We start from the raw sequence: 15,242 nt of genomic DNA, 5'->3' as shown, positions 1-15,242 counted from the left end.
TAAAACATAAATCTGTACCCTTGGCTATAACATTACGTGTAAAGAAGGATTGAAATGGATAAAAATTTAGTCAGAGTGCGCAAGGCTTACTGACTGCTACTGCTGTGTTTTGGAACCTTATCCTTTGTTACAATTTTGATGCCCTTAATTTCCATGTATGAATTTTGTGACTTGCTTTGGATGTTATATTTTTACATAAAATATTTTCCCTTTAAATGCAGTTAATATAGTTTCATTTAGTTTTCTTGAAATTCTAAAGTTTTTGTATGGTATATCCAGTTTGCTCTGTTACCAGTACCCTGGTTTTCCTTATATTTTGCATTATATTCCTCACTAAAAAAAGTGTTACCAAATGTAGCTATGTTGTCAAGTGCTTTCTGCCTTTAGCATAATAGATGCATAGCTCCTGTCTGTGTGCCACAGACACACAAAAATGCCTCCTGATTGATTGCCAAGCTCATTTTGTGGCAGAAGCTAAAACTGTTGCCCATTTTAACTGTTCACCTGGTTGCCTGAAGAAAGCCCGTCATGATTATTACTTCTCCCAAACTTTCATAATTGTTGATATTAAAATGTGAAAACAATATCCTAATCATTTATACTTTTCTTAGAATTTCATTCTATTTTTTGGAAAAATTAAAAAAAGACTTTCCCCCCACCTATGTATGCATTATTTTTCTCCCCTTAAGTTGTTATTATTTTTTATTATAAACTTGAACTTTACAGAAAGTTTTTTTGGGGGGAGGAGAGAATTACCCATTGTTACCCATACATGTTTCCACTATCCTAATACAATTTTTATTTCTTTTCTTGTATTTATCAGCCTTGAGTATTATATGTATATATGTATATATAAAACCAAAACCAAACCCACTGCCATTGAGTTGGTTCCGACTCATCGTGACCCCATAGGACAGAGTAGAACTGCCCCACAGTTTCCAAGGAGCGCCTGGCCGATTTGAACTGCCGACCTCTTGGGTAGCAGCCGTAGCACTTAACCACTACTCCACCAGGGTTTCCATAAATATATATATGTATATATATATATATATATATATATGTGCTTATATTGTCTTCTTGTTTTAATTGGTACTTCTTAAGGCTGTTTAGGAGTTTAATCCCTCTTTTTGATTGTCTGTTTATGTGCTTTCCCATTTATCTGCTGGGCTCTCAATTGTTTTTGCCTATTGGTTTGTGTGGGCTTGCTTTATTCCCTAATTTCTGTTCTCTGAACTCTCATTCCATGTAGAGTAGAGATTTCTACATAATTTTGTCTTGGATGTTTCTAATATTTCAAACTTAATTATCTTTAAATTTTGTCTAACTAGAAGGTTTTGTTTTTTTTTTAAGTGGGGACCAAGTCTTATTGTTGTATCTTCTATACTGTCTGGTAGAGTGTCAGGCACAGATTAGACAGATTAATAAGCATTTTGGAAATGGGATATTTGGAGTACATCATGCATGCTTATGAATTACTGGAGGAATGTTTTCTGTTGGGAAGAACAGTTTCTATTTTGGAGTTGTAAAGTTCCCTGTAAGTTTGACTCAGGTTATACTTGTCCTGAATCCTTTGTAGCTCCTATTGTGTCTGAACTGGATGGAAACACAAAACAAACCAAAAACAAAAACACCGCAATAATGAAATAAAAACAAAACCCCACACTTTTTCTTTGTTCACTCTTATTATAAACAAAGCACAAAAAACAAACCCATTGCTGTTGGGTTGATTCTAACTCATCGCAACCCTATAAGACAGAATAGAAATGACCCATAGGGTTTTCAAGGAACACCTGGTGAATTCGAACTGCCAGTGTTTTATTTCGCAGCCGTAGCTCTTCACCACTGTGGCACCAGGGTTTCCTGGCATAGTATCCTTAAAAAAAAAAAAAAGTCACGGGGTGCCATGTTTATGGGTCAGCTTGAAGTTCGTAAATGTTCCTCCTTGTCCCCAGTTCATATGTTCATACCTCACTATGCCAAATAATTTACCATTTTAAACGGTGATCCTTAAAATCAGCTTTACCTCTAGAGACACCAAGTCATGTGTATGGAGAGAGAAACCTTCCCGGCATTGCGCACTGCTGAGCACATTTTACATGCCTTGACAGCTGTCTGCAGTCAGGTCCAACCCACCCTCTGTGTTCATAAACGTTTCAGTAAAATATGGTGCTGGTTTTTTTAAAATTAACTCTTCTCATTTTTGTTATTACCAGCTTTTGGCTTAAGTAAAATATTGTATTATCTTTTATTTGATTTAATGAAGTACACATTTCAGAAGACCCAAAAAACTGCTCTCTGAGGTCAAACCAAGAGTACAGCACCTGAAATATTATCTCTAAAGGAGACCCTGAGGGAGTAGGGATGATAGCATGGGGTGTAGAAGAGTAGGTTTTACCCCAGATGTGCCTCCACTTATCTCTTTAATTTCTTTATTTTGATTTTCATTCTTTTCAAGCATGTGCTGAGGAAACAGTCCTTTCTGTGGAAAATGGTTGCCATGACCAGCATATACAGTACCAGCTCTGTATGGAGGAAGTACTGTGTAAACTCTTCTAAGAGTATAAAAAAGGAAAAGGGAGTGGTCACACCAGGAAAGGAGATTGTGCTTGTGGGTATCGTGGAATCTGGGATCTATCAGTGAGATCAGAAAGGCCATTTGGCCAGATGCAGCGTGGCCAAGATACTTAATCATCGGAGGAGATGGCAGAGGAGTATTTATCTTCTAAGCAGCTGAGCCCTACTGGAAACATATTGTCTCAGATTTGTCTCTCCTCATCTAAAGCAACCCATTACTCACCTACAAGTGCTGTCATGGATCCCAGCAGCTATGATGATTGGCTCCCTCAGTGCTCTTGACATAACTAAAAAGGAAAAATGTTTTCACTGCTGTATCTTGAAGATTAAAAAAAAAAAAAAAGGAGAGAATAGAGTTGATTTTCTATTCTGAAATATAAAAACTGTTGTGATGTAATATTTTAGAGGAAGTTTTTTTATGATTAAGCTGAAAATAAGCCTATTACCAACAGAATAATTGAGCAGCTTGTCCTTGTTCTTATTTGAGAAATACCTCAAATAGTATAGAGATGCATCTGTGCCCTTAGAGGCAATCATAAACTCCACCTCTCTCTTGCATTATCAGTTTCCCCCTCAGTATTGGATTATTTTCATCAGTAAATGAACATATTATAATATTTCCCGTTAAGAAAAATAAAACTCTCCCGCCCCGTACTTGCCTCCATGTTCACCACATTGCTTTTCTTCTCTTAGTATAACTCCTTAAACAAAGAGCCGCTACTTTCTGGCTTCCCATTCCCTCCCTTCTCGGCATGTTTTACTTCCTAGCAGCATTTGATGTGAGCTGATCATGTGCCCTCTCTTGAAACACTTTCGTAACTGTACTTACTGTTTTACTGCACCTCACTGAGTGCCCTGCTCCTCTTTTCTGCCTCTCAGAGTTGGATGGCTCAGACCTTGGCCCTTGTATTCATTTTCTATTGCTGTGTAACAAATTATCACAAATTTTGTGGCTTAAAACAATACAAATTTATTTTCTCACAGTTTCCTTGGATCAGGAGTCTGGGCATGAGTTAACTGGGCTCTCTGCTCAGGTCTCAGCATGCTGAAATCAAGGTGTTGACCCGGACTGTGATCTCAAAGGAGGATTGGGGTCTTCTTCTAAGCTCATTCGGGCAGAATTCAATCCCTTGCAGTTACAGGACTGAGGTCCCTGTTTTCTTACTGGCTCTAGGCCAGGGGTAGCCCTCAGCACCTAGAGGCTATCCTCAGGTCCTAGCAGTGTAGCCCTCTCACAACATGGTAGCTTACTTCTTCAAAGCCAGCAGTTGGTTATGATGGAGTCTTTTGTAGTATAACATAATCATGGGAATAACTATCCCAACATGTTCACAGGTCAGATCCACAGTCAAGGGAATTATACAGAGCATGTAATGTACACCAGGGGGCAGGAATCTTGGGGGACATCTTAAAATTCTGCTTACCAGATCCCATTTTTCCATCTGTACCTAACTCCCAGTGTCATCTAGTTCCATGGCTGTCAGTACTATGTGCATATTGATTACATTACATTCAAGAATAATCCCCCATCTCAAGATCCTTAATCACATCTACAAAGTTGCTTTTGTCATATGAGGTAACATATTCACAGGTTTATGTGATCATCTTTAAGTCCTTTTTGTCATAAATTAAACCAAACCCAGTGCCGTCGAGTCGATTCCAACTCATAGCAACCCTATAGGACAGAGTAGAACTGCGCCATAGAGTTTCCATGGAGTGCCTGGCGGATTCGAACTGCTGACCCTTTGGTTAGCAGCCGTAGCACTTAACCACTATGCCACCAGGGTTTCCCCTTTTGTCATATAAGGTAACGTATTCACAGGACATGGTCATCTTTCAGGACCATTAATATGCCAAGCACAGGTGGCTCTAACTCAACCTCTCTTAGAATTTTTCTTTATTTATATTATCCCTTGAAACTGCTGCCCAGAAATGCTTATCTGAGAACCATCATTCAGTTTTCATGAACATATTTTAAACTGATTTTTAGGAATGTTGGAAAAGATCAGCTCCTCTGTTTTTCAGTTTATTCTATCATAGAACTTTGAAGACGCTCTCTAGATGGTGTGATCTGATTCATATGGCATTTCCAAGGACGATGGTTATAAACAATTGAATTTTGTTTTGCTTTTTTATGAAAAGTTTATGTAGAAAGACTTTTAATCAGAAAAGTACTTTTCCAAGCAGAAGTTCATTACATTGATTGATTTAAGAAATTATAAATTGCTTTTCTTTCTTTATAGTTCATCCACTGGACTTTAACTTCTTCAAAAAAAAGTAACTGAATTAAATAATTCCAATCTCGAATATCTGTTGATCTACAATAATAACAACAACTACCAAAAATACAAAACCCTTTCCCTGAAACCTGAACATTTGGGACAATATTAAAGTATTTTTGAACAAAATTTCAGTATTATTACATTTCCTCTATCTTAGTTTTGGAGATAGCACTTTCTTTTATTGGCTTTTTTCCCTAAACAATATCTGTATATTTAAGAGAAATTTTCTGTGTTTTTATATTTATAGCTTAAGAAATGTATAAAAACTCCAGAAATCCCTTCTAAACATGTTAGAAACTGGGTCCCAAAAGTCTTGGAACAGCGACGACAAGGTTTGGAAACATATTTACAGGTAAGATGAATTTAGATCCTTATGTAATATAGTTCAAATAATCTTATGTCTCAATATTTTTTCTCAGAACTTTCAGAAGTGGTGGAAAATATATCAAGCATCCGAACATTGTAGCGTAAAGTGAAGGAATTTAAAAATTCTGAATACATTGTTTGTTCGTTTTTTTAGCTTTAATTAACTTAAGTTTAATTAGGTTCTTTTAGCTTTAATTAATTTTAGTTTAAAATTGTTTATGTGAATCAGGGAAGTGAAAATTTAGTATAAAGGTAAAAACTGACAGAGAGAAGTTCTGTCTTTTTTTTATTCAGCTCTACAAGTTACCTTTTTTTCTGCTGAAGTATTTGTTGCTTCCTCATAGCAATCCCAGTTTCTAGGTGTGTGAGTGAGGGGACCTGAGAGAAATGGAATTTTCAATCGTCTTGGCTAGTACATCTATGGAATCAAATTGAGAATGAGTGTACAAAAATTGACCATGATGAAATACCGAATTTTTTGAAAATGAGAATGTATGTTTTTAAAATAAGAACACATATTAAAAACATGCATCAGGGTGTTGTTTCCTGCAACTGAGAGGAGCAAGCAGAACTATCTCTAAGTAAAAGACCCTCTCTTTGCCAAGAAACAGGAAAAGCAAAAGGAAAGGGTGGAACAATATCAGCTTCTCTGAGTTTGGAACTAGAAGGTTGTAGAGGTATCAAGGTGACTGTTTAATGTAGCCGTAGTCATCATGAAACTCAAAGAGCACTATGCCAGGCAAGAACAGAGTCAGGGAAGATGTGTTCAGCCAGCACACCCGTGCTCCTGAAGTCCACCTGAGAGGCTGAAGGATGAGAATGACTAACGTGAGCATGGCCAGGGACTAGGGAAGATCTTGGCTCTCAGAAAAGAGGAGCTGGACTTCACTGAAGAACTATAAACTTACCATGATGATCTATGTATCTAAGACACATTACATCAAAGAAAGAGGCAGCCATGATGACTGTGTTCTTCCTTTGATATTTTCATGTCCTCTTTAGGCCCTAACCCTAGTGTGGATTCTGTTTAGGAGGGAAACTGTGGACTATATGAAGCCAATATACTATTTCCTCTACACTGGTTTTCTGGGGTTTGTTCTCAAATCCATAGTTCTTAGAAGCTAAGAGAAGGCTGTCTGCACTGACTTATTAAAAAAAAAAAAAATTGACTTAGTGATAAATTCAAAGGACTCTCCCAGTAGAAAGATGCCAGGAGTCTGTTCCTGGCTTTGGGTCTTCACAAATGTTCAGTATGAAAACCAGCATGCTGGAGGGCTCTGAGAGTATCTGTGGTAGGAGGAGGGCTCTCTCTACTGTTTTTGCTCTTCTGTTTTGGGCAGGGTGGAAGGATCCTCTACTCCCTCTCCCTGGGGTGGGAGCTGCAAGGAAATGGGAATCAAAAATCACAGGAATGTGTGTGACCTTGTTCCTTGAAACTCTGATGTGAAGGCTTCCATAGCTTTGGGCAACCCTGCAGAGAAAATTTAAAAAATTAAAATTAAAAATTGAGACTTTAGAAACTGTATGCAAAGGATAAAAGCACCAAGTTCTCTATAATTAAATGGTAAACAGTGCATTCTTATTTGTAAGCCAGATTTTCCACAGATATTATGTATCTTCAAGCTTCAGTTTTGAAGAAAGCTTTACTCCCCCCCCCCCCCCCACTGTTTTTGACACATGGCTTCCATTACTACTCAGTGTAAACATTTTAAGTGTTTGTACATTGGATATAAATAATGTGGATAAAATCATCTCTGGCACAGAGAGGAGTTTACAGTGACACTCAAATTGAGCTTAGAATTTTTTATTCTCAGAAATAGGGCTTGAAAGATGTGGTCTAAGGATTGAGAGGGCTTGCTTCCTGTTGTGCATTTAATGTTCAATTTGTTGTCACTTAGTTCCCCCAAGGAGTTCAAGGGAGCTTCTCTTCTCCTTTTTTTTCCCCACTTGATTCTATTTTCAGGCAATGGGAGCTAGACATAAGTTGAAAAGATGAGTGTGAATGATTTATAAATTCCCAAATGAAATAAAAACCCTGGCCTAAGTGCCATTTCTTGATCACTTTTGGTGTTTAAGTCCTTTTAGAAATACCACAGTATTGCCGCTCCTTCTTTTAGCCTTTGTTTGCCTTTCTAGCTCCAGGTAGAATCCTACTTACCTTCGGGACCAGTCTGAACCCCAGTAAGTGGGGATCACTCCCACTTCTCAGCACGCAACATCCTGCAGCTGACCCATCCCCACGTTAGCCGCGTGGGATAGCTCCTCTTTTGGCCCATGAACCTAGGAGAGTATTCATAGAATCTTAAGCTCGCAGAGAACCTAGATGTTGTCTAGTCCAGCTTACCTCTTGCCTGAGTTATGTTCATGACCATCCCTCTGGCCTCAGTAACCCACCCATAAAACAGGAAGATTAGCTCTTGAGATGGCCAGAGAAAACAACTCTTCCTCTTGTCCAAGAGGCAACTAGTACATTTTGGATGATGAGTGAGTGCAAATTTCTTAGGATGGCCCACACTGCTATTTTATCTTACAACTGGAGAAACCGAGGCCCAGCGGGGTTATGAGACTTGCCTGGCTTTCCAGAGTATATTAAATAAAGAGCCAGGACCAGCACTTTAGTGTCCTAACCCCCAGTGTGGCTCTTTTTATTACCTGTTGTGGATTTTCTAAGTTGGGGGAAAATTTTCAGCCTTGACATGTAACTTTACAAAAGGATATGCAATAGGTAAAGGAAAAGATTTTATTATAATAGTTAACTATTACAGTGTAATTGAGTGTTACCCCCAGCTTTCTAGATACAGATAGATAGTAGCTTTTTTAATCCATAACTTGAATACTCAGAATCCTGTGACAAACTATGAGCATGCTTCTGTTTTGGTGTGTGAGTCCTCTGGCAGAGAGTTTGTAATGACACTCAAATTGAGTGTCATATTTGAGAGACTAACTTAAAAATATAAAAAAATCCAATCACCTATTCTCAAGATTAATTTTGTCCAATCTGAGATTGTAAACTAAGAAAGTACAACATATCTTGACATTGTGTACTTTTTAAATTCTTTTTCATCCCTTTGCCTGGTCACCAGTGATTTGAAAATGAGAGGCAAAGAAAGACCGCATTTATTATTTATTTGGCTATTTCTTCAATTTGGAAATAATAACATTCATGTTAATCTTCACAATAGTATTTATAAATATTATCCTCCTTTTATATTTTAGTGTCACTATTCAATTTAAATCTTTCTGGTTTTGGTGGAGAAAGGATTAAGGGATCTTTTAGTGTAAATTTTTTTTTTTTTAGTATAGGAATCTTAAAAATATTTTACATTTTATTTCAACAAGCCACTATTTTTTAATAGAAATTTCAGATCTTAAAGAAAAAATCAAGCATACCACATAAAGTAGCGGGGAATTTCTACAGTATGAATAATATCTTGCAGCATTGTGGGTAGATTTTAATCATTGAATTCACCTTCAGAAACTTCTGTCAGCCTAGAACAACTACAGCTAGCATCGTTGAGGATTACTTGCCTGGGGGTTAAAAAAAAGAAAAGCAGTGTGAAGGCACCACAAGTGTGTTTTTATTTTTAAAGTATATTTCTGAACCATTATCACTTTTCTACTTAAATTTCCAGATTACTAGGTTAGAAGCAAATCCTAAAAGAAACATCAATTAAATGTCTAAGTGTGTATAGTATCTTAGAATCAAAGTCTAGAATTAACCAAGGGAGGGTTAAAAGTTACATTGGGCATTTCAGTAACTAGAGGCATGGCAGTTTACCTGATGTACCAAAACCCCAAAAACCAAACCCGTTGCAGGCAAGTCATTTCTGACTTATGGCGACACCATGTGTTATGTTATAGAGTAGAACTGCTCCATAGAGGTTTCTCGGCTGGAATCTTGATGGAAGCAGATCTCCAGGATTTCCTTCTGAGGAGCCACTGGGTTGGTTCAAACCACCAACCTTTAAGTTAACAGTCAAGTGTAAACTGTTTGTACCACTAAGGGACCTACCTGATCAACAGTGAATCTTATTTTCATTTTCTGGTATCATCTATTTATTGAATAGGAGATCAAGTAACTGTTATTCTTCATGTCTTCTTATCTCCTTCCCCTTAAATAACGCACCCTAGGAAAACTTGATGTTTAATCAATTAGAGCAAGGTCTTTCTACGTGAATTAATTGGTTTCATTCCAACAAAAGGTCTGTGCCAAATAAAGACTTTCTTAGTTTTCCAAATTACATACACGGGCAATTTATCAACTTTTGGAGATGCTGTTAACTTGAAGATAAAAGTAAGTTAATATTTGATATTAATGTAACAGTAAATGTTATATATATATATATATGAATACATTTTTTTGCTTGGTGATAAGCCTTCACAAAGCACCTGTGGTGTTTAAGGCTCTGGCTTCAGAGAAGCCTTGAACTATGGTCCAGATTAAGTGACTGTATATAGTTTATCAGTCTCCCTTCCCTGCCTTCTATGGTGTGAGCTTCATCTGCCTCCACCCTCCCTCTTAAAAAAAATCCCATTGCTGTCGAGTTGATTCCTACTCATAGCAACCCCATAGTTTAGAACTGCCCCATAGGGTTTCCTTGGAGTAGCTGGTAGATTCAAACTGCCGACCTTTTGGTTAGCAGCCTAGTTTTTAACCACTGTGCCACTAGAGCGCCGCCTCCTCCTTATTGATAACTAAAGGGCTATAGCAGTTCCAGACCTTACTTCCTTATACCATATATGCCAGAGACCAGGAGAAGACTAGGGTCTTTCCCGGTAGATATTGCCAAAGAAAGAGAAAGCTCTTTCCCCAGAAGTCCAGATGGACATTTCCCTTGTCTCATTGGCTCATGTATGTTTATATGCCAACCTCTGAACTGTCACTGTGGCCAGGGATGCCTAACTGACTTAAACCAATTTAGATGTACTCCTGAAGCTGAGGATGAGGAAGGGATGATTTCCCTAAAGAATAATTAGGGTACTCTTTTGCTAGAAGAAAAAACTAGTTGCTATGGAGTCAGTTCCAACTCATGGTGACCCTATGTATGTCAGAAAAAGCTGTGCCCATAAGGTTTCCAATGGCTAATTTTTTCAAAGTGCAGCCCCAGGCCATTCTGAGGTGCCTCTGGGTGGATTCAAACTGCCAACGCAGTTAAGTGCGTTAACTATTTTCACTACCCAGGGACTCCTGCTAAAAGAAAAGAGAGGGACAGTTCTTGAGAAGGGGGGTTGAGGTCAACCAGCAAATGCCCAATGCAGAAAATGATGATTGATGTTCAGAGAATCTGGATGAATTGCCTAAGGTCATGAAAAGGTAGGGACATTGCTAAGACTAGAATTCAAGGCTGCTTAGCAGACAGATAAAGATTCTATAAAACTTAACATTATGGGTATACTTGACTTTTGATTTAAAGTCATGAGGTATTCCTTCCCTTCATTTTTATTTTAAAAGTATAAAATTATAATTACCCATTAATTCAATTTATTTTTACAAGTTTTAATCTTTTGTTATCGTGAAATTATGAGCTAGAACATCAGTGACTTTAGCATCTCATAGTGTTTACCAGCTTCAGAGAAGAAGCAAAAATCTTAAGAATAGAATTAATTGGGGTTTCCTTAACTGATTTGACCATCGAACACTCTTTTTTCTTTTTTTAATAGTTTTTTTTTTTGCTGAAAATATACAAAACAAACGATTTCCACATGTACAATTCAGTGACACTGACTACATTTGTCAAGTTGGGCAACCATTTTCACTCTCCTTTTCCGAATTGTTTCTTCCTCATTAACATAAACTCACTGCTCCCTAATGAATATTCTTTAAAAAAAAATATTTATTTTAGGTGAAAGTTTAGACAGCAAATTAGATTCCCAGTCAACAATTCTTACATTATTTTGTGACATTGGTTACAGTCCCTGTAATATGTCAGCACTCTCACCATTTTCATCCCACATGCCCCATTTCCATCCATCCAATTTCCCTGCCCCTCCTTGCCTTCTCAATTTGCTTTTGGGTAAATGTTGACTGTGTGGTCTCGTATAGTTGATTGTTTAAAGGAGCACATTCCTCACTGGTGTTATTGTTTATAACACCAATTGTATCAGTTCCAGCTTAAAAGGTTATCTCAGGGCAGTAGCCTCAGGGGTTCCTCTAGTCTTTATCAGTCCAGTAAGTGTGATCTTTTTTATGAATTTGAGTTTCATTCTACATTTTTCTCACAGTCTAACCAGGACCTTCTGTTGTGTCCCTGGTCAGAATGGTCAGTAGGGGTAGCCAGGCACCATCTAGTTCTTTTGGTCTCAGGCTAGAAGAGGCTGTGATTCATGTGGGCCATTAGTCCTGTGGACCAATTTCTCCCTGGACTCTTTGGTTTCCTTCACTCTTCTTTGCTCCAGGAGGGAATAGACCAGTAGTTGTATCTTAGATGGCCACTTGCAAGCTTTTAAGACCCCAGATGCTACTCACCAAACTAGGACATAGAATAATATCTTTATGAATTAAGTTATGCCAATTGACCTACCTGTCCCATGAGACTAGGGCCTTGAGCCTTCAAACCCAGTAAATCAATCCCATGAGGTATCTGAATATGTCTAGGAAGTGTCCTAGGAGTCGGAATCGACTTGATGGCACTGGGTTATTTTAGGAAGTATCCAAAACTGTGCCGCCTATAAGCTTTATTGAATGTATATGCAGCCCATACAAACACGTATATACACATATGCCCACAAATATACCTATGTATATATATACATGCCTTCCTACACGCATATAGCATACATATCTACTTATGCAACCGTTCACATATTTTTTGCTTGTTATTACTGTTGTTGCAAAATGGTGTGTTACTGCATTTACCATAGCTTGTCTTTTATTCTTATGTACCTCTCTGTGTCTTCATTTACCTTGGTCAGGTTGTGCTGACTTCCCCCATATTTTGTATTGACTTTCCCATTACCAGAATTAACACAGGTCTATAGTCTAGTAAGTGATTCTCCCTCCCACCCCTGGTAACTGTCAAAGAACGTTGCTTTCTGTGTGTATACCTATTCTTGACTTTTTACAAAAGTGGTGTCATGCAATATTTGCCTTTTTCTGTTTGACTTATTTTACTCATCATAATGTCCTTCAGATTCATCCATGACATGTTTCACAGACTCATCATTATTTTTTATCGTTGTGTAGTATTCCATTTTATGTATGTACCACAATTTTTTATCCATTCATCCACTGATGGGCACATAGGTTGTTCCCATCTTTTTGCTATTGTGCATAATGCTGCAGTGACCATGGGTGTGCATGTATCTATTCATGTCACCACTCTTATATTTCTAGGATATATATGTAGGAGTGGGATTGCTGGATCATAAGGCATTTCTATTTCTAGCTTTTTGAGGAAACGCCGTACTGTTTTCCATAGTGGTTGTACCATTTTACAATCTCACCAGCTAGTGTATAAGAGTTTCAGTCTCCCTACAATCTTGCCAGCATTTGTCTTCTGTTCTTTTGATTAGTGCCATTTTCAAAGGGATGAGGTGGCATCTCATTATAGCTTTGATTTGCATCTCTCTAATGGCTTAAAAAACCCTTGAGTTTTTTGGGTAATGGCTTAAGCCTTGTGGCGTAGGAAACCCTGGTGGTGTAGTGGTTAAGAGCTACAGCTGCTAACCAAAAAGCCAGCAGTTCAAATCTACCAGGTGCTCCTTGGAAACTCTATGTGGCAGTTCTACTCTGTTGTCTAGGGTCACTATGAGTCAAAATTGACTCGATGGCAACAAGTTTGTTTTTTTTGGTAATGGCTTAAAAAGACAGGAAAGAAAGAAAAGACTGAATGGATGTCAGAAGAGACTGAGATTTGCTGGACGTAGAGTAGCTAAAGTGAATGGAAAAAATCAGTAAAATAGCTGAACACAAGATTTCAAAGAGTGGCTCAAGAAGACAAGGTATTGTAATAAAATGTGCAAAGATCTGGAGTTAGAAAACCAAAAGAGAAGAACATGCTCAGCATTTCTCAAGCTGAAAGAACTGAAGAAAAAATTCAGGCCTTCAGTTGCAATATTGAACAATTCTATGGGCAAATTATTGAACGATGCAGTGAATCATCAAAAGAAGATGGAAGGAATATACAGAGTCACTGTACCAAAAATAATTGGTTGACTTTCAACCATTTTAGGAGGTAGTGTATGATCAAGAACTGATGGTATTGAAGGAAGAAGTCCATGCTACTAAAGGTATTGGTGGAAACAAGACTCCAGGAATTGATGGAATACCATTGAGATATTTCAACAAATGAATGCAGTGCTTGGAGGTGCTTACTCATCTATGTCAAGAAATTTGGAGGACAGCTTTCTGGCTAACTGACTAGAAGAGATCCATATTTGTGCCCATTCCAAAGAAAAGTGATCCAACAGAATGTGAAATTATTGAAGGATATCATTAATATCATATGCAAGTAAAATTCTGCTGAAGATAATTCAAAAGCGGTTGCAGCAGTACATCCACAGGGAGCTGCCAGAATTTCAAGCTGAATTCAGAAGAGAACATGGAACGAAGGATATCATTGTTGATGGCAAATAGATCTTGGCTGAAAGCAAAGAATACCAGAAAGATGTTTACCTGTGTTTTATTGACTATGCAAAAGCTTTCCACTGTGTAGATCATAACAAATTATGAGTAATATTTTGAAGAATGGGAATTCTAGAGTGCTTAACACTGTGTTCATGAGGAATCTGTACATAGACCAAGAGGCAGTCATTTGAACAGAACAAAGAGATATGTGTTGTTTAAAGTCAGGAAAGGTGTGCCTCAGGGTTGTATCCTTTCACCATACTTACTGTATGCTGAGCAAATAATCCGAGAAGCTGGACTATATGAAGAACATGGTGTCAGGATTGGAGGAAGACTCATTAGTAACCTGTGATATGCAGATGACACAACCTTGCTTGCTGAAAGTGGAGAAGACTTAAGGCACTGACTGGTGAAGATCAAAGACTACAGCTGTCAGTATGGGTTACACCTCAACATAAAACAAAAATCCTCACAACTGGACCAATGAGCAACATCGTGACAAATGGAGAAAATATTGAAGTTGTCAAGGATTTCATTTTACTTGGATCTACAATCAATGCCCATGAAAGCAGCAGTCAAGAAATTAAACATTGTATTACTCCATCGGGCAAATCTGCTGCAAAAGATCTCTTTAAAGTGTTAAAAAGCAAAGATATACCTTGAGGACTAAGGTGCACCTGACCCAAGACGTGGTGTTTTCAGTCACTTCGTATGCATGCTAAAGCTGGACAGTGAATGAGGAAGACCAAAGAAGAATTTATGCCTTTGAATTATAGTGTTGGCAAAGAATATTGAATATACCCTGGACTGCCAGAAGGATGAACAAGTCCGGCTTGGAAGAAGTCTAGCCAGAATGCTCCTTAGAAGCGAGGATGATAAGACTTCATCTCACATACTTTGGATGTGATATCAGGAGGGACTAGTCCCTGTAGAAGGACATCATGCTTGGTAAAGTGGAGGATCGGCAGAAGAGAGAAAGACCTTTAACGAGATGGATTGACACAGTGGCTGCAACAATGAGCTCAGTGGCTGCAACAGTGAGCTCAAGCACAGCAACGATTGTGGCTCAGGATCGGGCGGTGTTGCGTTCTGTTGTACATAGGGTCTCTATGAGGAAGAATTGACTTGAGGGCACCTAATAACAGCAACAATGTGTTTATGAGGGATATTGGTCTGTAATTTTCTTCCTTTTTTTTTTTTTTTTTTTTTGTGGTATCTTTGCCTAGCTTTGGTATCAGGGTTATACTGGCTTCATAGAATGAATCAGGGAGTATTCCTTCTTTTACTGTGTAGTGGAATAGTTTGAGTAAAATTGGTGTCATCTCTTCTCTGAAAATTTGGTAGAATTATCCAGTAAAGCCATCTGGGCTGAAGCTTTTTTTTTGCTGTTTGTTTTTTTCAATTTCTTCTTTTGTTCTGGGCCTATTTAGATTTTCCACCTCCATTTATGGTAG

General features: G+C 38.0%; 1 protein-coding gene across 5 annotated transcripts in view; it reads left to right on the top strand.

Moving 5' to 3' along the window:
* SNX24 (sorting nexin 24) overlaps positions 1-15,242 on the top strand; it is a 192,696-nt gene that overhangs the window by 97,874 nt on the left and 79,580 nt on the right. For 4 of the 5 annotated variants that reach the window (XM_064275901.1, XM_064275903.1, XM_064275891.1 and 1 more), the window contains one exon: positions 5,104-5,208. In XM_064275901.1, coding sequence (XP_064131971.1) covers positions 5,104-5,208 — 105 coding nt within the window. Of the gene's footprint in view, positions 1-5,101; positions 5,209-15,242 lie in introns of those variants that run through there. The other variant, XM_064275906.1, reaches the window with a different exon arrangement.

This window comes from Loxodonta africana, chromosome 2, assembly GCF_030014295.1.
Source record: "Loxodonta africana isolate mLoxAfr1 chromosome 2, mLoxAfr1.hap2, whole genome shotgun sequence".
In the NCBI taxonomy this organism is placed as follows: domain Eukaryota; kingdom Metazoa; phylum Chordata; class Mammalia; order Proboscidea; family Elephantidae; genus Loxodonta; species Loxodonta africana.
The sequence above is the reverse complement of the archived record's forward strand: the minus strand, read 5'-3'. Positions and strand labels throughout refer to the sequence as shown.